The sequence below is a fragment of the Mustela erminea genome, chromosome 14 (assembly GCF_009829155.1).
Source record: "Mustela erminea isolate mMusErm1 chromosome 14, mMusErm1.Pri, whole genome shotgun sequence".
NCBI classification, from domain to species: domain Eukaryota; kingdom Metazoa; phylum Chordata; class Mammalia; order Carnivora; family Mustelidae; genus Mustela; species Mustela erminea.
The window spans coordinates 66,555,727-66,577,332 of NC_045627.1; the positions used below are offsets into that span (position 1 = coordinate 66,555,727).

At 49.3% G+C, this 21,606-nt stretch overlaps 1 protein-coding gene across 4 annotated transcripts in view; it reads left to right on the forward strand.

The window, feature by feature from the left end:
- The window catches only part of CNNM2 (cyclin and CBS domain divalent metal cation transport mediator 2), a 154,921-nt gene that overhangs the window by 131,376 nt on the left and 1,939 nt on the right, over positions 1–21,606 (forward strand). Inside the window, exons 5-8 of one of the 4 annotated variants that reach the window (XR_004278842.1) lie at positions 2,623–2,716; positions 5,852–5,917; positions 9,446–9,630; positions 10,296–12,138. Coding sequence is in view for 3 of the 4 variants with exons in the window: in XM_032313644.1 (XP_032169535.1) it covers positions 2,623–2,716; positions 5,852–5,917; positions 9,446–9,630; positions 10,296–10,505 (555 nt within the window). In the remaining variant the exon portion in view is untranslated. Of the gene's footprint in view, positions 1–2,622; positions 2,717–5,851; positions 5,918–9,445; positions 9,631–10,295; positions 21,128–21,606 lie in introns of those variants that run through there. The other 3 variants (XM_032313644.1, XM_032313646.1, XM_032313645.1) reach the window with 3 other exon arrangements.

The following is a 21,606-nucleotide window of genomic DNA, read 5'->3' on the forward strand; positions in this document are numbered from 1 at the left end:
GGAGAAGGTCCTTCCCAAGAGGCAGACCCCGTATTGTTACGGACAGTCTCTTGGGAAGTAGCTGTTACCCTGCTGGTTCTGACGGTAATTATAAAGAACTGGGAAGGGCCGCCCATCTACAGGGACACAGAATACAAAGGCCTCGTAGCTTGTAAAACAAATGCTCCGGATCCACTGGAGACCCATAAAGATGGAAGTCAGGATGAGCCTGATGTCAGCTTCGATGCTTCCTCTTGACTTTCTGCATAGAAATTCCCAGTCATGAGATGGTCCTGCAGCCGCTGCTGGGCTTCTGATTCCAGAGAAGCCACAAGCGTACATAGAACTACCCGATACAAGGTCAGGGGTTAGTGCAGGAAGAAATGGTTCAGCAGCTGCAAAGATCGGTTCCATCTGGCGCTGGGTTTTTATTGCTCACTCTGTGTGTTATTTCCCTGCCGCCCTCTTCTTTCCCTCCTCTGTTAGGGACCCTGCCTCCGAAGCCGATCGCTGCCTCTCATCTGTTCTTTTCCTGCCAGCGTCCGGCTTTTGCTCCCTTCGTGACCGCGTCTTCTCCCCCTCCTTGATCTCCATCCTGACCTTCCTCCTCACCTTCCTTCATTCTTCCGCTTCAGTCTTTCTGGATGGACCCTTTCTTGATGGACTCTTCTGGAAGGGAAGATGTCCTGTGCCCCCTGTCCCCGGCGCTGATGCACCAGCGCCTGCCCAGTGTTCCTGTCGGGGCTCCTGCTGCCCGTCTTCCGGTCACTCAGAGCAGATTCTGCCGCGTGACTCCCCCGCTCTCCTTACGCTTCCTTCTCCCTTCTGCTTCCACCCAACCGTGTGGATCCGTTATCCATAGCTTCTGCCCGAGCCACCTTCTTCCAGCCCCGTGGTTCCTAGCCCAGTGGGGAGACTCTGTGTCTTCCTAGAGCCGAGCCCCTGTGCCCTGTGCACGAGCACTGCCTCACGAGTCCGTCCCCCCAGGAGCTCCACGGTCTCCCCAGCTCTCCGCCCTGCTCGCCCCGCCCCATCTCCCCCTGCCTTCCTGCACAAACCCCGTGAGCCCGGCTGCCTGCTCTCTCCCACCTCTGACCTGCCCTCCCTTCTCTTGGCTCAAATCCTACTCCTTGGATTTTCCTTCCTGCACAGAATGTGTAGGAGAACAGGAAGTATTTTTTTTTTTCTCCCATTTCCTTAGATCCTTACCATCTTTTTCCTCATGGAGGGTTTTTGTTGACTGCTTTGGACCATCAGTCTTCTACCTGCTCTCATCTGTCTCGTGTGTTGGAAACTTGTGGGTGGCGAGGACAGTCTCCGCACAGGACCCCACGGCCTCTCTAGGGCCCTGTGCGCTGTGCAGTCAGGGTTTTGGGCCCCTGATTGTTGGCAGGGTGGCTTTACCTTATGGGGGGGTGGTGGTGGTTGCCTCCTTTCCTACAGGAGGAGAGTTGGTTGGAGAGTGACCAGACTGATATTTGAATAAAGGAAAAGCTGAAAGAGAGGCAGTAGATGGTTTTCTGAAGAAGTGATTTGGGGAAAGCTTTCCATAACAGGGAATTTGAAATGATCAAAATCATCTTTTTTTTTTTTTAATGAGAAATGATTCACTCTTGCGTTAGTGGGCGGTGTGGCAAACATGGTGGTCCAAAGCTTGTTCTTCGCTTATTTAGTCCTTCTGAGCCCCTCTCCTGACCTGTGGAGGGGGTGGCAGTTGTGTCTGCTTCATGGAGTTAAGAGCACTGATGTGTTAGCACATTCCCCTTCAACAAGGGGTGCCGTAATTTTTATTTACCTATCCTAAAGGATGTGCCATGAAGGTGCCCCATCACTGGAGAGGCAGCTCCAGGTACAGAAAACGAGAGCCATTCTTGTGCTCGGCTTGGAAATCCAGAAGCGGAACTTACTAGGATAGTCTGGTTGCCTGGAAAACGGATGTTGGGCACCGACCACCAGGGATGGCGGTGGACCCTGAGGCTAGCAGGGTGAATGAGGCATCCGTCCGTAGTCTGTCCCCGAGGAACTAATGCGTGAAGCTGTGGACGAGTTAGAGGAAGAGAAGGCGAGGGAGGACTTCAGGGAGAGGTTTTGTCCTGATGCAAGGCTGCGAGGAGGAAGTTCAGAGGAGCTGTGGTGCCCGTGGTGGGTCTGGGCAACAAGGGGCCCCACCTACAGACACGGGACGCTGTGTTAGCGAGACCAGAGTGAGTTCTGTCCCTGGAGCCCTTTTAGTCCATGGCCATGAACCGTGTTAACCCTTAACTCTGATGTTGCTCCAGCTCGGGCTCCTGCAAGACCCCATCTTCAGTGTTTGTCCCATCGATGGGGCGGGAGCCCCGTCTTTTTATTACTGGAGGGTTCCCGAAGAATCCATGCATGAACGAGGGATGCTGGGAAAATACTAAGCAGACTTACAGAAATTAAATCTCACATATTCACAGTCCTCTGTGCATCTCCAGCCAAGTCCAGTTTCCATGTTAGATGAACCCTCTCTGTTAAGTGGGAGGGTATGAGAGGCTTTCTTTCCTGGGGATGGTTGGGAAGGGAATTCAGACAATCTGAGGGAGGATAAATCTTGAAAAGAGTTTGCTGAGGGATTGGTGTAACTGGACTGAAAACAACCCTGCCCTTTTCTTCCCACAGGGGAAAGTGGAAGTAGAAGCTGGGAAGGAAGGTATGAAATTCGAAGCCAGCGCTTTCTCCTACTACGGTGTGATGGCTCTCACAGCCTCTCCAGGTGAGCGGCCCTCCTCCACCCCTCGGGGAAGGGCTGGCTTTTAGGACAGAATGCCCTTCCATGGTCACCTTTCTGTACCTGCCAGCTCTCCTGTTTATCTTCATCTTGAACTTTTGATTGAAGTTGGTCATGTATACCAGTACCTCCCTGACCCCTGCACAAATCATAAGCCTGTGCCCCTGTGAACTTGCACAAAGGCAGCGCTCCCCTGTGAAGCGGCACCCAGTTTAAGAGACAAACGTCACTAATCCCACAGACCCCACCGCCACCACACTCTGTCACTGTCCCCCAGACCTCCGCCTTAGCTTCTAATAGACTAGTTGAGCTGTTCTTGAACTTGGTATAAATGGACTGAAGGAGCATGTGTTCTCTTGAGCCCGGCTCCTCTCACCCAGTGTTGTCCTTGTCACATTTGTCACTGTTGCTATGTGTGCTTACACCTTACTTCTCATGGCTGTGCAGTGTTGCGTTGTATGAATACGTACCAGTGTGCTTGGTCTGTTGCTGATGGACATGGGGGTAGTGTTCCTTTGGGGGCTACCCTGCTTTGCGTGGCTGTGCATGCCCTCATGCACGTCTTCCGGCAAGTGTGTGTGTGTGTGCAAGCATGTGCGAGCATGTGTGAGTGTGTACCTGCTCCTGCCGGGAGTCTGTGTGGGCGTGGCCCGGGCAGCTCCCGCCCCTGCCTCAGGCCACTGAGGCCGGAGGGGTTCACACTCCTGCCAGTGAGGACAGGGGTTCCGCTTGCTCTACATCCACTGCTAGATGATGTCAAGTCTTTTAAATGTTCATTGTTCTGAAGGTTTTTAAATTTGCATTTTTCTGAGGATGCACAAGGTTGTTAATGGATATTTATTGCTTATAGCCAGTTCTTGTCTAGACGGCCGGTCAGGTGAGGCTACCAGCTGAGGATGGCTGTGCCCTAGGGTATGGACAGTGTGCTGAGCACCAGAGGCCAGCAGGTGCTATCTAGTAGGAACGGGGAGCACCGAGAGCTCTAGCTCCGGACTCCACACGGTCCCTCTGCATTGCTTGCTTTGCAGGGTGCATGTGCCGCTGCCGGCCTCCGGCTGGAGCAGTGCCGACAGGTGAACAGAGGTGCTTGAGTGCCACCTTGTGGCCACCATACCAAATGACATGCCGTGCTGGGAAACTTAAAACCCAAACTTTCAAAAAGCCCATCCTAAAACAACCGAGGTGGCTTCTGGAAACCAGTCTCAAAAGGGGAGGGGATACCTCCAGACACATCTGGTTTTGTGACCTTAGGCTTCATCTGCCACATCACACAGTGTCCCGGGAACCCAAAGGTGTTACTACAGTGAGGAAGCCAGGGAAATGCCGAGGGTTCTCTTCCTGTCCCTCAGCCTCCCCTGCCCCAGATGCATCTTCTCACTGTCCTGCTGTGGGGTTTTCAGCCACAGTCGCCAGCCTCCCTGTTGTCAGCTGCTGACTAACGTCGGTGTGAACGTGGGCCTGTCTAACCCCACTGAGTTGTGGCTTCTGTAAACTTGAAGGTGATCTGTTCTCGCTGCCGGTGAGGAGGCAGGGAGGGTCCTAACTGGTCCGGGAGGCCCTGGGTTTCAGCAGCAGTCTCAGTGCGTGTGGTCGGCGGCCTTTGAGAGAAGACCTTGGCTTCCTCCTTACCGAAAAGACATAATAAGGTTACCTCGTGTACTTGGTAGAAGAGAATGTGGTGATACTTCCCCCTGCGAGTGCTCTGTAAGCTTGAGAGCACAGAGGAAATGTCGGTGGGAGAGCTGAGTGTTGAGCTGGGGACTGCTGTGTGGCAGCCAACCTCAAATCAGTCCCAGGTTAGCAGAGTCCGATTTAGAAGGCGACTTTTGAAAGAAAGGTTAGAAGAGTAAGGATACAATCTTAGCAATCACTGGTTCTTGAAACTTAAACATTAGCCCAGTGTATACTGACCTGTGGGTTCACATAAAGGCAAATCCCATCCAGAAAAGGAGCTGAGGAGCAGACCCTCCCCTGCAGCAAAGCTGTGGGGCTGCAGCAGCCGGGCCTCGGGAAATGCCAGGAAGGAACAGGATGTCATTAATAGCATCGTACTTATTACAAAGCCCAGTATTTTACTTGACAAGTAGGATTTGGGTGTATTCATTGAGAGATACAATTAGTGCCTTAATCTCAAGATAGTATTTCTGTTTATTAATGTTGATTGCCTAGAAGAATCCTACAGTAATCAGTTTCAAGACCTGCCCAATTGTGAGTCAATTACCCTGCAGTTTAGAAACAAAAGCAGAGGGGTGCCTGAGTGGCTCAGTGGGTTAAGCGTCTGCTTTCAGCTCAGGGCATGATCTCCAGGTCCTGGGATCCAGCCCCGAGTCAGGCTCCCTGCTCAGTGGGGAGTCTGCATCTCCCTCTGCCACCCCAGCTCATGCGTGCTCTCTCTATCTCAAGTAAATAAATAAAATTTTTAAAAATTAAAAAAAAAAAAAGAACCTCCTCCTACCCCCTCCCCCCCAAAAAACCTGCCCAGGAAATAGGACTCCTGCCAGGGAGGGCAGAGTTGATTGGACTTTTCAATCCGACCGGCCTGCAGCTCTCTGGGTGGCAGCGATGAGGATGCCTTTGGTCCGTCATTCCCGAGAGACCTGTGCATAACATTCTTTAATTACTTTCCTCCGATACTTTGAACTTCCGAAGTATTCCCAGACAATTCAAAATGACAAGTTAAAATGACAGTGAGACTAAGGATGTCCGCGAGCTGAACAGCCGACTGCTTGCCGGCTTGTGGGCGCGGGTGGCTTGGATCATGCTTTTGGGCTAGTTGACTAATTGAGCCCCCCTTTTCTGTGGCTCGTTGTGATTTAAATCCTTAAGAAGAGCACGTTTTTGAGCCATAAGCCCCCATAGAGTATTAATGGCTTAAGAGATTTCTAGGTTAGTAGAGAAGCATTTGAGTAGGATTTCTTCTGATTTCAGGCTCCCTGGATTCCTCTTCCTGGAAAGCACTGTGTGTTCCTTTTTAATTTCCATGATATCCTATAGGCTCTGGAATTTCCGGAACTGAATGCTCATAGTAGTAGAACAGGTATGCACTCCTGTGCCCCGAGGGCAGAGGTCTCCTTCCTTGCCTTTCGACGTGGTCTCACCCTGCTCTTCTCCATTTTTCAGTTCCTTTGTCCCTGTCTCGCACCTTTGTTGTCAGCAGAACAGAGTTGTTAGCAGCAGGTTCTCCAGGTAACTCTGCATGTTTCCTTTTCGTAATTCTTCTGGTTGCCTCCCTTGTCACCCCGCAGAAGCCCGGCTGGCCAGATCTGGTCCTTTGATGTGGTCCAGGCTGCAGTTCTGCTCAGGGCTCAGGCAGCACGTTCCCAGACACGGTGTTGAGCTGTGCGCGGTCTGGAGAAGCCCACAGCAGGCGTGGGGCAGACTCCGGAGCCTGGCAGGCGACTGGCCTGTGGGTGTGAGCAGCGCCGACCCCCCAGAAAGCCCACGCGATGGTGACCTGGGCCGTCACTGCCCCCTCCCCGGTGCACCCATACCACTGAGCTCGGGGTTTCCAGGGCAGCACAAGGGGGCTGCTCTAGGTTCTTGGACCTCCACCAAGTCAGGGCGTCCAGCACTTGCAGAGGCCCCGATGTTCTTGGTTCTGCTCCTTGAGTCTTTGTCCCAGCAGCCGTGTGAATGGGGTACTTGCGTCCATGCCTCATGAGGCAGGGGGCCCCCCCAACTCCTCCTGCACCCCCCACCTGGTGCTGTGCACATTCCCTGCCACCGGCTGTCGGGTGCCCACCCTGCACGAGGATTGGGTCCTGCCTGCCTAATAACGTCCACCAGCCAGAAAGAAAGGCAAAGGTTTAATCTTTCTTTAATTAAAATTGCCGAGCTTTCGGTGGTACAGGTTTTCTGTGTTTATTATGTTCCACACAGCTTCTATCTTCACATCTCATGAAGTTGGCGTTTCCTAATCCAGGTTCAGCAGAATTCTCGAATGCTGATATTTTGTAAAACAGACAAGACTTTCCCTAGAAAGAAGCTACTGTTCCCTCAAGTCTTTGCTCTGAAAAAGCTTGCGGGGTGTGGGGATAAGATCTTATTTATAGGCCTGTGTGAATCAAACCAGCTGGTGGGGCAGACCTGTCTGTGCCCACAACACACACACGTATGCACAGAAATACGCATTTGTGTATACGTAGGTATGTTGGTGTTTTTTCTCCCCGTTCGGTTTGCCGGTATCTGCTACCCGTTTAAAACATCACAGATGCTGAAGAAGAGTGGCTTTTGGGTGACACTCATGAAATGTCATTTGTGTTTTACTTTTTCCATGGAACTAGAGATTTCTTAGATTTCTCTTTCTGATCCCCAAATAAATAAATAAATAAACAATTTTTTAGGTCCAGGCCTTCAAGATGCTGGCATTACAATAAGTGGCGGTTGAACAAAACCGGTGATTTCCAGCCTATTCCAAACGATGCTTGGTGGTTCCGATGGAGGGGGCTGGGAATGTTTCTTTACAGTATCTTTCTGGCTTACTCATAAAAAAGAAGCATTCCTAGGTGAAGTAACTAAAAAGCAGGAAAAAAACATGCTAAGAAGGCATAAGAGGAATTAAAATTGGACATTTAAAAATTATAATTATTATTAAAATTTAGCACATTAACTTGGCTGCAAAATATGACCCGAACGGGGGGCTGGCCACTTAAAGTCTTTATTCTCCTCGGTCTTCCTGTGTGTCGACAAAAGGCTGGTCGCACTAGGTCCCTGTCACACTCACTGCTGCAGAAGGGGGTCCCAGAAAACAGGGTCTGCCTCCCCAGACTGTGGCTGGAATGCTGGGCTGTGGGTTCCTGGCAAAGGCAGGGGCTCCTCTCGCAAAACCAGAGGGCAGTGGGTTGAGAGGAAACAGACTAGGAGTCTAGATACCTTGGGGAAACCAGAGAAACTACCCTGTAATCCTATTTGGGAGGAAAGAGCAGGAGACTCAGAAGTAAGGCGTCTGCCGTCTGCGTGCAGATGTAGTCTGATTAGTAAGCAGAGAGCCCTTGGAACGTTTGGGTTTTTAAACCTTTACATTGTAACACACAGAAGTAAACACTGTCCATAGAAATGGTGATGTGATTTGGGGACCCCAGGGATACAGTGGGGTCCTTGTTTCAAAGAACGTTTCCATCTGTCGACCAGAGTGATGCTCTCACACATATAGAAAGGCTCGGACCTGAGGGTGGGCGCCTAGTGGAGAGACGGGGATGAGGCAAACAGGAAGTAGAACAATGTTAACGAGGCTTCTTGATGGGATATTTGTGAGGTGTCAGGTGTTGTGCTAAGCACTTTATACGTTCTCCCCTTTGGAATCCTCCTCAGACTTGATGAGGCGGGAACTAATACCGATGTTTTACAGAGTTGGGTCATCTGATCAAAGTTCCCTTCTGCCAAGAGAAAACGTGATAAATTATTCATTTGCCTTTTTCTCTCAGAAGATAAGTGGAAGCAACCAGAGGAATGGCTACTCTGAGTTTAATTCTGAGCAGTAGAAAGTCAGACAAGATAGTAGAAGTTGTGCTGTGGCAGTTTTAGGAGAAAGGGAGCGCTCCCTGTGAAGTTCACGGAGTACTTACCATGTTTTGTTCTGGTCGTCCTATTTTAAGAGGGACATTTATGACAGGAAGGATGCCAAAGTATTTGGCTGGACAAGAAGAGGCCGAAGGAGAACACAGCTACCTCCAGGCTTTTCAGGGCTCCTTCAAGCAGCGCAGGAGTGGTGGTCCCTCAGTGGAACTCTAGGAGCAGAGGGAGAGACCGCCATGTCAGTCTGAGGGGAGGGAGGGACCGCCAGCCATGTCAGTCTGAGGCGGTGATTTTCACAGGCATGATGAGCGATGTAGAGGAGTTGAAGGGCAGGACCAGCCGAGGGCCAGCTCCTCTGTGGGTGTATCGGTCAGGGGCGTATTGCGAAGACGGATGGGCCTGATCTCCATCAGAACTGGTTCCCTCCAGTCCTGTGACATTATGCAGGCCAGCGCCTGTCCAGTGTGAACACCCCCTTAATATATGTGGCATAGATTCAATTGGGAAAGCAAAAATGGAAGATGCTTTGACGAGGGTGGGGTGAGTTTTATTTTCAACAAAAATGGGTGTGAGGAGCTGCCTCTGAGAGCAGCAGCCCTAGACTCATTGAGTTTCCTTGCACTTTGTTTTAACGGACAAACGGACACGGTCCATCCCGTCAAGGACTCCCCCTGCACCGATGGTCCCTTAAGCCTTTTAAGAGCTTTTAAGAGTTTGGTGTTCCTGATCTGCTGAGACCCCCGGGCTGCCTGCTGGGGATTTCGTGGGGGTCGGGGACAAAGATAATAGGTTCAGCTGGCGGGTGGGTTATGGAATGAGCAGACAGAACTCTTTAGAGAACTCTTTTGATCCCTTTAATACACATAATGATTTACAGACATTCTCCAGAGTACTTTGCTTTTGCTTCTGGCAAAATAACAAAGTGCTGCCCTCCCTTGCCCCATGTTTTCTCTCCGGGAGCTTCTGTGTCTCTTCAGTTCTTTCTGTGTCCCGAGGAACTGAAGAGACCCCGGGCTGACGAGGTTTTGGGGGGCAGAACCCTCTAGGTGGTGAGCTGTCCGGTGCTCGGGTGTCTGGTATAAGTTGATTGAACTGGTCTGTTAATTACTACTTTTTATTATTTGGAAAGTTAATAGCCGACATTGTTGGTTCTCTCTACCTCACTTAATAGGTTCTGGGCTTCACTTTCTCCTTTTCCAGGTGAAAACAAGTCGCCTCCTCGTCCCTGTGCTTTGAACCACTCAGACTCTCTGAGCCGAAGTGACCGGATTGATGCCGTAACGCCGACCCTGGGGAGCAGCAATAATCAGCTCAACTCTTCGTTCCTCCAAGTCTACATCCCTGACTACTCCGTGCGGGCCCTTTCCGACCTTCAGTTTGTGAAGGTAAGAGGAGAGCGCATGGGTTGGCTGGGCCTGGCTGCTGGGGGTGACCTTCCACAGCAAGCTGTCCGGCGCCCCAGCCCTGCCCCGGGCTCTCCCTTTGTCACTTGGGTGTCCCACCTCCGGCTCCTGCACCCAACCGAGACGTAGGCCCGGGAGAACATTCGTCTCTCTGGCTTTGTCAGAATGGCTGCCATGTCAGGTGTGAGAGCTGGAGAAAGAAAAAGAATAAACCCTTTTCAGCAAGTCTTCATGAGCTCTGACTCTCCTGAGTCGGGGCAGTCCGGAAGGGCTAAGATCCGAGACCCTGAAGACTTGCTGAGGTGGGGACCCCCGAGACAGGGTTCTTGTCTTAGTCTGGAATAGAGACATCTTCTGAACCGAAGAACGAGCCAGCTTCAGCTGATGGAAGCCTATCTCCATCTTCCAGTCTCTGTGAGATTGCGGGACGAAAACTTGGGCATGGCTTCTATCAGTGAAAACTGACTTGTTCGCCAGAGTCCACTCGAACTTGAAAAGTGGCTCAGTTTATATTTGAGAGTGAAATTTTCCTAGAAAAACGAAGCAGGCCCTCCGGGGGACTTTAATATGTAATACGAGGTCGAGACAGGAACCTCTAAAAATAAGCGTTCTCTTGGTTTGTCTTCCGTACCATCTTCTGGCCCCAGATCTCGAGACAGCAATACCAAAATGCCTTGATGGCATCCCGGATGGACAAAACTCCTCAGTCTTCAGACAGTGAAAACACTAAAATTGAATTGACTCTTACGGAGCTGCACGACGGGTTGCCAGACGAGACCGCCAACCTGCTCAACGAACAGAACTGTGTGACACACAGCAAAGCCAACCACAGCCTGCACAGCGAAGGGGCCATCTAGGGCGCCCCCCCGCAGCCCCTCACCCCCCACTCCCAAGGCCCCAGGCCAGCTGACCGTGAATCCCATTAGTGTGAGCTTGTGTGCCATGCTGCCTCCCGCAACATCCTGAGACCAAAGACTTTGTCCCCTTCCCGGAAGCAGCGGCGGAGGATGGTGAGGGCAGGAGCGGAAACGAGAGGTGTGACATCAACGGCTCGGGCGTGGCATTCGAGATTTTTGGAGATGAACTTCTTCCACCCAAATAGAATCATGTTTATTTTTTCAGTTGTACCTTTTATCTTTATTCACTCTCCTCCTTCCTCAGTTTGCATGAAGTTGGAAATTGTGGCCGTTTATTAATTTTTTTCCCCAAGAGATCATGTTTTCAAACAGTGTCTTTTGCAGAGTTTTACGTTGTTCTGTCTGAACTCTGCCGTGACTCCGTGATGGGACCTGAAGGGACTCGCTGCCTCCCCGGGAGGGGCACGCCTGCTCCGTGCCCAGTGGGTGTCGCTGTGGAACTTGAAGGATGAATGAGGAAAACTGTGGCTGCGGACCTGCCAAGTCTGTCCCACTGTGGGGCGGAGCCTGTGTGGGGCCTCGTCGCCTCCGTGAGCTCAGTGTTGTTTTAAGTTAATGTCTAACCGTGTCCCTTTCCCTCAGAAAGGTTTAACATTGGCTTGGAATGTGATTTTTTTTTTTTTTTTTTGCTTCCTACTCTAAGGAATTTTTATCACCAAAATGAATGTTAATGAATTTGAAACCCATGGTTTATCATTGGCAAGAGGCAAGGTGACTTCATCCCGCAATTCCTCCAGCCTGGATTCTCCGGCCCGGCCAGGCCGCCTCCCCAGCCCAGCGCCCCAGCCTCCAGAGCGCTGCCACCCACCTCCCTGTCCTTGCTCTTGTTGACCCAGGATGCTGCTACACAGATGCCAAATGGAAATCTTCCACAGGGCCTTTGAGTAACCGTGTGGTACGGAGTTCAAGCTCCTCCCTTTCCCCACTGGGAAGTCTGTCATTGTCCAGAAAGGAGTTGGGCCCGGCCAGCTGTGCTCTGAGCCCAGAAGGCGTTTCCAGACCCAGGTGTTTAAAGGAGGGAACTTTGGGGACTGCCAGCCCCTGCCCCTCCTCCCAGGGAGCTCACTGTCCCTCTTCCCCTCTGTCCCTGGGCTCCTAGGGCCCAGCGGTGGCTGTGCTGTGTTCCTCGCCCGAGGACCTCTGTGCCTCCCACCTCAGATGCAGCCCACGCCGGGGAGGCTGCCTGTCTAGCCCCGGGTCGGTTTGGCCCCAAACAGGGATTCAGAAACCAAATGTGTGTTGTGGCCATTTCGTGTGTGTCTCCGCCTTATTTTAATACCAAGTTCATCACGTGTAGTGAAATTAATGTCAGGCGGTACTTCTCGAGTGACCGAGTTCTTAACTCTCTTACCTGTTTGAAGCGTTAGCCCGAGGGATATGTGCATTCTGTTGGCAGCGGTCGTTGGTACACTGAATTCCTGAGCTGAGGTCATACTGGCCGCCTTGTGCGGGTAGGAAGGCTGCTCCGTGCCGCCTCTAGTCACTGGCCGAGAAGATAGCATTTTCTCCACTGGGGCTCACTCATCGAGGGGAGGCCCCGGACCAAGTAGCAGTTTCCTTCTCCCTCCTCAAGGTAGGAATGTGTCCCCCAGGTTGGGCTCTGGGCGGACGGGAGCTGGGGTTGGGGAGTCACCAACAACATGCCGGGCTTGGTGGCTCCAGTGTCATAGGCACGTTTACCACAGTATTTGCTCCAGGATGTCCATCCTGGAGGATCTTCCTCATCGGGTGCCATGCCCCTTAGAGAGGGTCACAGGGTCACCCCCTAAGGGTGTTGAGTGGGAAGCTGCTGGCCCCCCACCTGCCGCGTGCACTGGATGGAGCCCCTGCTGTTCCGTGGCTTAATGTTAGTGAGACCCCACACAGCGAGCTTCCCCTTCTAGAAACAGATCCATCCAAGTTAAAAGTTTTCAGCTTCTAAGATGCATCTAGCTGAGCACAGCCCCCATGCGGCGTGGGAACAGGGACTATCCCCAGGGCGCTTAGAAACGAGCGTTCCCACTAAGGAAGTGAACCCTGGGTCTCGCAAGAGGAGTGATCCCCAACAACCACACTCCTACTCCGGGTGTGGATGACGCTGGCCTTCCTGGTGGTTTGGTGGAGCCTGGCCTGCCACACTGTGGTTCCTCTGACTTGCAGGATCTCCACACCCCCTGCCCCCAGCCTCTCTCCACTGATCTGCTTTTCCATACATGGCCATCTCACGGTGCCTTGCTCCTGGAAGGAGCTTCTGGAATCAGAGTTAGTGTGTTGGATCTTTTTCAGAGGCCCTCCCCCTTTCCTTTGTGAATCCTAAAGCTCTGTGAGAGGCAGGGATTCCAGCTGCTGGCTCCTTGACCTGAGTGCGAAGCCGAGAACTCGTCCCCACGCTTGTACCCACTCGATGTGGCGGCTTTTGGAGATGTCTGCTGAGAAGTGCTGGCAGGGGGACTCCTAGAGGACGAAATTTTAGCCTCCCAAGATGGTATTTATTTTCTCCACACCACTCTTTACCTTGGATTATTCATATTTTATAACAACAGGGAATTGAAAGCAATTCCTGGCTGTAATTCCATCCACTTTGGGGGAAGCTCAAGACCCTTCAGATCACACTCACTGTCTTGAGTGAACAGGTTGATCAGATTCTTCTCCCAGGCCCTACTTTCCCTCTGGAACTACCTTCAGGCCGTCGAAGGAGAAATGCTGGCTCGTGGCTTCACCGGGCAGCACGATGACTTTGGCTTAGAAGTTCTGTGCAGCCCTGTGTCTGTGAAGGGGGTGGGGTCCGGCAGAGAAAGCCCATCAAATATTGAGATCTCCACGTGCAGTGGCCAGTTCTTAAAATTGCACCATGACTCCATCATCCTGTCCTGGAGCTGCTGGCTCTATAAGTGTGGAGGCGGCTGGGCTGTGGAGCAGAGGCGGGTGCTGGGGTCTTGAATGCTGCTGGAGCCCCCCCGTTATCACACCCAGCGCCTGTCTGCAGTGGCTTCCGTGGCCCCTGCTTTGAACCCTGGCTCTGTGGGACCAGACAGGGCCTCCTCCTGCTTCCGGCCACTGTAGCATTCCAAAGGTTCCACCGGAAACTGGGTCCCTAGTATCCATACGTTCCGAGGACAGTGGGCTCTGTCTTTATAAGTGAGGGGATTTTTTCCCCCCTACTCCCTACAGGTTCTTTCTATTCTGTGTATTCTTCAGGCAAATCAAAAATCATATATTTAAACTTTTAGGAAAACAACATTAAGATTTGTATGTACATGGATATTGGGGTGCTAGTCAACTAGTTTAAGTCTTGGCTCTTACATGATTTGCATTTCAAAGGGCACACCACTTTACTCTGTTCTTCCCTCCCTCCCTCCCTCACCTAACGGAGGAGAGCTTGGTGCTCTCTCTTCCTTCCCCACGTGGGAGGAAGTAGGGCACCATGCCATCTTCTAATGTTATTTTAAGGAACTTCTGTGCAAAGGCTAAATGCAGAACTCCACATGAATATGGAACATGAACTGTGAATAGACTACTTACCTGTGCTATCCCCAGTACCATCTGACTGAAGAACCAGCTTTTCCAAGTCCAGGAAGATACTGGTAGAGACAAGTAGAACTACATTTTCGCTAGGAATGGAAGTAATAGGAATTTGGGCTAAGCAGGGACCACAGACTTCTGCTCTCAAACTCTCTCAGGTTGAGGAGCAGACTGAAGGAGGCCCTGGCGGCTGGAGCCTTTGTCCTAGGTGGTCAGAAATCAGAGCAAATCCTAACGCCCGCATCTTCTGAAAACCCGCCAGCGATCTGTGGCCCTCTTTGCCTGTCCTGGGCCAGGCTCCCAAGATTCCTCCAGGGTTTGCCAGTGGGGAGCCCCAGCAAAAGACTGACCTGGGCTGGGGCAAGAAGGGGGCTTAACAAAGCAGCAGCTGCCAGGGTTGCCTGGCTTAGCACACACTGCATGACCCGGGTTCTCTGACGGTGGGAGCAACAGGAACAACTGCCCTGTCGGTTTTGACCCCAGAGACGGGCTTTTCTTGCAGGGGGTTGATGGAGCTGGCAAGTCAGGGTGTGGAGGCTTCTGGGGCGCCAATGTGGTTTCTGAGGACACAGTTTCTGGGTTGGCTTTGGTTCCACTGAAGGCTCTGGGCTAGTGGCGTTTCTGCCCAGCAAGGAAGGACCTCGGTGTGAGTTGTAGATTAATCCAGAATTAGGAGGGATTTAGAGAATTAAGTATGAAAATGGTTTGGGATGAGTCAGAAACTTTCCGATGTAAATTTATCAATGAGCAACCTACTCAGTGGATTTTTATATCTCAGGGCCATTTACAGATGTTTTATCTTTTTGTATTTCTTTTGTATTCAAGTGGGCTGAAGAGAGATGAGTTCAGAGAACTCTAAGATGAGGTTCATTTGCCTCCATCTGAGGGTGAGTGGTGTACCCTTGCCAAGTTTGCTGATGTCACTGTCCCTCAAGGCTTTTTCCTGCAGTGAATGCTTACTTGCTGGTTGTCCTGCCCTGTCTGAAGGTTCCAGAGTCCCTGGTCAGTCCAAGGGACAGAAGGAGGTGATGGCAGTTCTTAGCAACTGCAGGGCTTGGAACAGCTTTCCTCCCGCCATCTTGGACTGGGGACTTTCTTGGCTTCTTAGACCTTTGCGGTTGGCTCAGCACAAGTAAGCTTTCTATCTCTGTGTGCTAGAGCCACTGACCTCCTTTCACTAGAATTGTTGTAAATATCTTTTGATGGGAAATACCAGACTGTACTTGAAGCAACAGAGACATAAAGGTTCTAGTAGCAAGAGAGTGAAGTTCTAGGACTTTGTATACCAAGGTTTTTATGTACACAGCTCCAACATGTACTATAAGAAAGACTTGAGTTAGTACAGGTCTTTGAGTTTGAATACCCACTTAGGTAGAATTTAAACATGAACTGGAAGAATGGCTTGCCTTGCCTGACAGGGTATCTTCTGGCATTTGCCCACATCTGACCAGCACGGATTCCCTTGGGAAGTGATGCTTTGGGGGCCAGATTCTTCTTCAGGGTTACCTTGGAGAGAATTCTTATATAGACCTAGTGGGGTTTTGGTGCCTTCCCTTTTTGCTGAAGGTCCAGGCCCCTTGGTATCCAGAGCTGGTCTCAGGCTCCCAGAGCAGAAAGGAGTGAGAAGGAATAAGGTCTCAGGACTCTCATTCCCCCGAGAGCTCCAGCCTAGCTTCTGATTTGTTATTCCGTGTGTCCATGTCTGAAGTCTACTGTGAAGGTGGAGTGTTATCAGTCCGTTGACTTCTCTTATTTCTGGAGTCTTTTAAATCTACAAATGTATATGCTTTATTTTATATTATTATTTATTATGTACATATGCCTCTACTGTTAGTACATTGTGACGAAGGTATTTCCTAGAGCCCCTCATCTATGGAGCCTAGGGTTCTCTTGTCCCTTAAAGTGGGGGAGAAGGCAGTGGTTTTCTTTGTTTTTGTCATAAAGAGGTTGCTGCTCTTACGTCGATCCTAGCATCCCTGGCCCCTTTTTATTGGGCGCACCACTCTTCCCGACGGACTAGTGTTTGGGATGAGGATGGAGGCAGGTCTCCTACGTTATGGCAGGGCTCTCAAGTACCTCCGTGAAATACTTTAGAGGTTGCTTCCTGGTCACGGGGTCTATTCTCTGTAACGGTACAGCATGGTTGTGAGACCAGAACCTTTCTTCCTCACTCCCAGCCTCCCAAGCCAGGTTGGCAAACTGGCCCCACAACAGTGATGGCCTCTAAATTCCCACCTTGGATTACAGAATCCATCTCTCGGGACCATGGAAGCTGCCTCCCCATCAGGGCTTCTAAGAGGCCTTTTCATGGTTTTGAGGCCCAGTGCCAGCATTGCCTTGGCCCTCAGATAAGACCCCGCTCTGTGTCTGATTTTCTTCCTCCTCAGCCTTTACTGTGTCATAGTGTACATTTCATGCTTTTCAGCAGTGAAGTTTCCCGAACACAGTATTCAGAGCTGTGTGCATAAACCTAAAGAAGCACAAATGACATGTATAGGTTTCATGAGCTGATTGTCATAATGAATGCATTTTATAATTCAAATGATGTTGTAGATTTACAATCTCTCCTATTTATTTTGTACCAATTTATTTGTAAATTTTGTGATTGTTTTAAAAGGTTTTTTTGTTCATTTCTATTATTCTATTTAGATAAAGGATGATTTTCTGTTCACCCTGCCAGCGGATGTGTGTTCCCTTCCCCCTTCCCACTATACACCACCCCACCGACCTCAGTCCCCTGCCCAATAGCACGGCTGTCCTGGTGACAAGGCTGGGATTGGTTGTCGGCATGGCAACACAGCAGGGTGTCTCTTCGGACACACACCATAGAGTCTTCTGTAGCAAGAGAGGGAAGCTAGCACTGTGCCTCCACCTCTGCCTTGGAGTCTGGTACCACCAGTTCCCTGGGGGGTGTTCTCCTTTGCAAGAATGAGAGTCCTGCCAAAGCATTTTAGTTAAGGACCCTGAGGGCATCCCCTCAAATTGTCCCACATTTGCCGCTCAGTCACTAACAGCACACAGATCAGCTGGGCAAACAGCCAAGCTGTTTTTTTCCTAGGCGAGACCAGAGGCCTCCTTCCAGCCTCTCCGCTGGCTCCTGAAGAGGAGTTCGGCCCTGTAGGTCCCCTGCTCTGTGAAGCCTAGGAGATGGGTGTGGTAGCCGGCAAAGTGGGTTCACTCTCAAGTTAAACACGTCGGCCCAGGTGTGGGGAGTCGTGTTGAGATGCTCTTGAGGACGCGGTGGGCATCCACCTTCCCCGATGAGCCAGTGTTGGGGTCCCCTTCCTCTTCTGTCAGCACTGCTTTTCAAGTCTTCTGGGTTCCTTCTTATCTGCATCCCTCCGGTGCTACCAGACCCTGCAAATCTTCTGGTGTAGCTTCCCAGCCCCTTTGTGATGTAGCCCTAGATCACGTCTTTCGGGAATCCTTTTTCCCCTCCACTCTTTGTCTCTATTTTACATTCCGCAGAGGATCGCGCTCTTGGTGACTGGTCCCTTATTTCCCCTGCTGTGTGGATTAACCACGATGTCTGCAGTCTGGTTGACTTACACTTGCCCTGTGGATGGAGACAGTTCAGTGAAGAACTGCGGGCAAGACTGGCTTTGAGACATGCCTGACCTAATCATCACGCCCCCCTCTCCCATCATTACCCCCCATTTCTTGAAAGTAGAATGGAGTAGAGATCTGTATTCCAGTCAAGTGTTAACTTCTTAGGAGCCTGTTTGCTTTCCTCAGAAGCCGAGAAGAAAGCAGCAAGCAGGGCCAGGGAAGGAATTCTCTGTCCAACACATCAAGTCCTAACCGTGCCTCTTTTTGTTGTTTTTCCTGCTTTATTCATTTTGTCCAGATGAGTCCTGAGTTCAAATCAGAAAATTCCCCAAGACAAGTAGAGGTGATTTTTCCTGCTGTTTAAGATGAGATTTTCCTAAGCTTTCCATCTGTATTGTGGGGTGCCCATGTGTCTGTTCTTCACTAAGCTTTATCAGGAAGAAAGCTCTGGGGTTCCTATTTGATACAACCAGTTGTGTTCCCGGCACTTCTTGTCAACTCCACACTTCTGAGGATGCGAAGTGTGACTGACCAGAGTCTTGTAGAGAAAATGACTGGTACCTGGAGTTGAATTCCGAAAACTTTTTATATATTTTTAAAGTAATGCAGTTTATTTAAGAGGGACAGTTCTTTAGCAGAACCAAAAAAATTGAATTAGATTAGATGGCTGATGAACTCGTTTTGTTTTTGGTTTTTTTCGTAAGGCTGTTTCACCATTTTCCCCTCAAGATCCTCACATTTGTGCTCCTATATCCCAAAACTAAAGGAATGGTTTATGGGACCCTTCCTCTGACATTCTGGTGGCATGCCGCCCCCCAGTGGATGACTCTAAGGCCTAAGGATACAAGGTGACATTGCAGGACTTGTCAAAGTGCTTTTCCTGCGAGATTTGGGATCATGAAGTGCTCAACAGTAGGCCAACACAGGATGGGAATGTTTAGACTGAGTGAGCTTCCTTTCTACAATTCTGCTGCATCATGGACTTGAGGGCAGTGAGTCCAAAAATGAAGTCACTTTCTTCAAAATACCATACCCACAAGTCCGATTACCTCTGGTGAGAACCCTCCCTCAAAGAAAGACTTGATGAACTTTACTTTTCTTTCTTTCTTTTTTTTTTTTTTTGGTGTTGGAAAGTTTTGCTGGACATACTTCCAAGTATCTCAGGAACTTGTGAGACTCAGAAGGACTATTGCTGTTTTTCACGGGAAGAACGTGCACTCAGCCACTTGGGCTCCAGTGCCTGTTGGTGAAGTTTATCTTGGCCCAGACTCTTCAGGCCTGTTTATAGGCCCCGCCAGGCATGGATTTGGGAAGAGCTTAATGGGAGAGCAGACCATTTGGGGACCTCTTTGTGCTAATATGATTCATGAAACAATGTCTAATCTTTTTTTTTTTCCTAGTAACAAAATAAGGCAAAGGGATCTTACTTTGTAGGAAGAAACACAGACCAGACCAAAAACTGGTGTAAATTAGAAAATATAAAGTACTTAGACTTATAGTAACAGAGTCAGCAAGCTTGAGATAAAATGTTGTGTTTCATTGGGAGGACTTTTTTGTGCAAGAGGTCTTCAGAGGAACTTTAAAAGACTGCATATATTTTTGAAATGGCATATCTTTGTTGGAACAAGTCAGACTGCTGTGGCTTTGGAATGAAGCTACTGTGTCTGATGACAGGAAAAAAATGGGTGAGATTGCCGGTTACAGAAAAAAGATGCGTTGTTCACTCTAAACGAATGCTGTGTTGTTTTTTTTTTTAGAGGACTTGCTCTTTTCCTACATGCTCGGTAGTGAGAGGACAGTGTGAAATGCTGGGTGACGTTAGTGGAGGTGGAGGATGGGCTGCTGTGGGTTTTACTGGAAGTCACCTGGTTCTGCTTCCTGGCTGCTATGCGAGTCCCCCCTTCTGTTTGGTGGGAGTGTGTCATTTCTCTTCTGTTTTTAAGGCTGCTTGGTAGCTCCATGGTAGAGATTTCATTCTAAGGGCCTCCCAAAGTTGTGTATCATTCGAAGTTGTTCCATTTGAGAAAAAATGCTGAGAAGTGCCCTCATCTCCAGTCACCAAGATAAAAACATCATGAGAAACCCAAGTACTGAGACAGAAACTTCTAAGCCAAGTGAGGAATTGAGCCATTGATGGTTAAGGCAATAGCTGGACCACAGTTAACATTTTTCCCACCATCAAAGAAAGGTTAAATATTTTCCATAACACGGAATGTGTACAAGGCTCCCACCCTTTGTGCAGACTTAGATATGCACTTACTTATCTCAGGCTATTTGTGGTGAATACGAGTATTTTTAAATGCTCTGGCAGCCTTGGAAAAACTTCAGGGCTTTAAAGTTGTTGACAAAATATTTCTTGAATAAATAAATCTGATTTAGAAATATCTAAACATGAACAAAGTACTTTTAAGTCTGACATGTCACTGCAAGTGGCTTTTTAAAGTAACTGCTTGGAACCAGTAACAGGACTAAGGGATTTGTAGCTCTAAGTTATTCTAGTTCTATTAAGAAGCACTTCTAAAAGCACCTTAGAAAGGGTAGCTCAAAGGGCTTGCTTTCTTATTTTAGGTCTCAGTAGAGCTATATGCTTATAGTTGGTGAAAATTTAAGGTCTAACAGAATACTAAACTTTCTTGGCTTTAGTTTTTCTAAATATACTGACCATCTTTGTAGAGATAACTGGCATTAAGTCCTCTTACAAAGGGAACCCAGCAGGGCTGTGGCCACCTGCTGGGTATGGCAGGGTCCCTGTCAACCCTGTACCTGCCTAAGATTGAGAGTTGAGTCTAGCACCCCAGAAGGGGTGTCTGGTGCTTTTCAAATGCCCAGGGAAGAGATTTTGAAGAGTTGGAAAATCCGTGTTCTCATAGTCTAACATGGACTCAGTCTGAAACAGAGACATTTAGTTCCGCTTCCATAACTGTTGGCAACAGAGAAACTCCCTTTCATATTTTAGCAAACCCGACACCACTGCCCTGAATGCCTGCCCCTGGACCACCTAATTTCCTAGCATGCTCTTCTAACAGGAATAATATGCAGAGAAGCAACACCCTGCTCTGATTTCTTAGATACTTATGGAATCCTAGCTCTTGAAAATAGATTTAGGTAGTCCTGAAGAAAGCTGTGACCAGCAGTAGAATTCTTCCAATTTGGTGCTTTTTACTTCTCGATCTTTGGATCCACTGTCAGACATGTGGCTAAAAAGAAACTCTTAAAAGATAAGATCTTGTGTGGATAACACAATATGAAAAGTGTGGTAAATTAAAAGCAAAGTGCTCATGATGGTCCTTGCTCTAAAAGGGAAAATATGTAAATGTACTATGAGAAGTTAGGCCCTGAGCAACAACCCCATCTTGAATAATAGCTGGGGGAACCACAAACATAATCTCTAAAATGGGGACAGTATTTAAGTGCTAGTTGTAATAGCATTTGTAACCTAATTATTTTTATTTTTAGGACTTATTTGAGGGCGTACAATGCAAGTGCAGGGGAGGGGCAGAAGGAGAGAATCTCAAGCGGACTCCCCACTGAGCATGCAGCCCGGTATCAGGATCTGAGCTGAACTCAAGAGGCGGCCATTCAACCGACTGAGCCGCCCAGGTGCCCCAGTAACTGAATTTACTTTTAAAGTAGTATACATTCCTAAGGGCTAGTAGTTAGAATGTTTCTTAACATAACTAAATGTAAAGCCCATATACTGAACGTGATAAGGTAATACAGTCTTAGCTATGTTACTGAACTGTGTTCCCTTCCTATAAAATCATTTTTAAAAAGCCTTACCTCAGTCCTATACCAAAAAACTTTCCACAGAAAAGCTGAGACCTCTTTAGGTACTGTTACCATTACGAGGCATGCCAGACTATTTCCTTTATGAGAATGTCAAACCTGGTGTCACTAGCCAAACCTAAACCCGCCTGAAGACCAACAGTTACTACAGTTCTGCTACAGGAAGGGGTCAAAGTCAGTATTAGAAATATTATACTTTATTGAA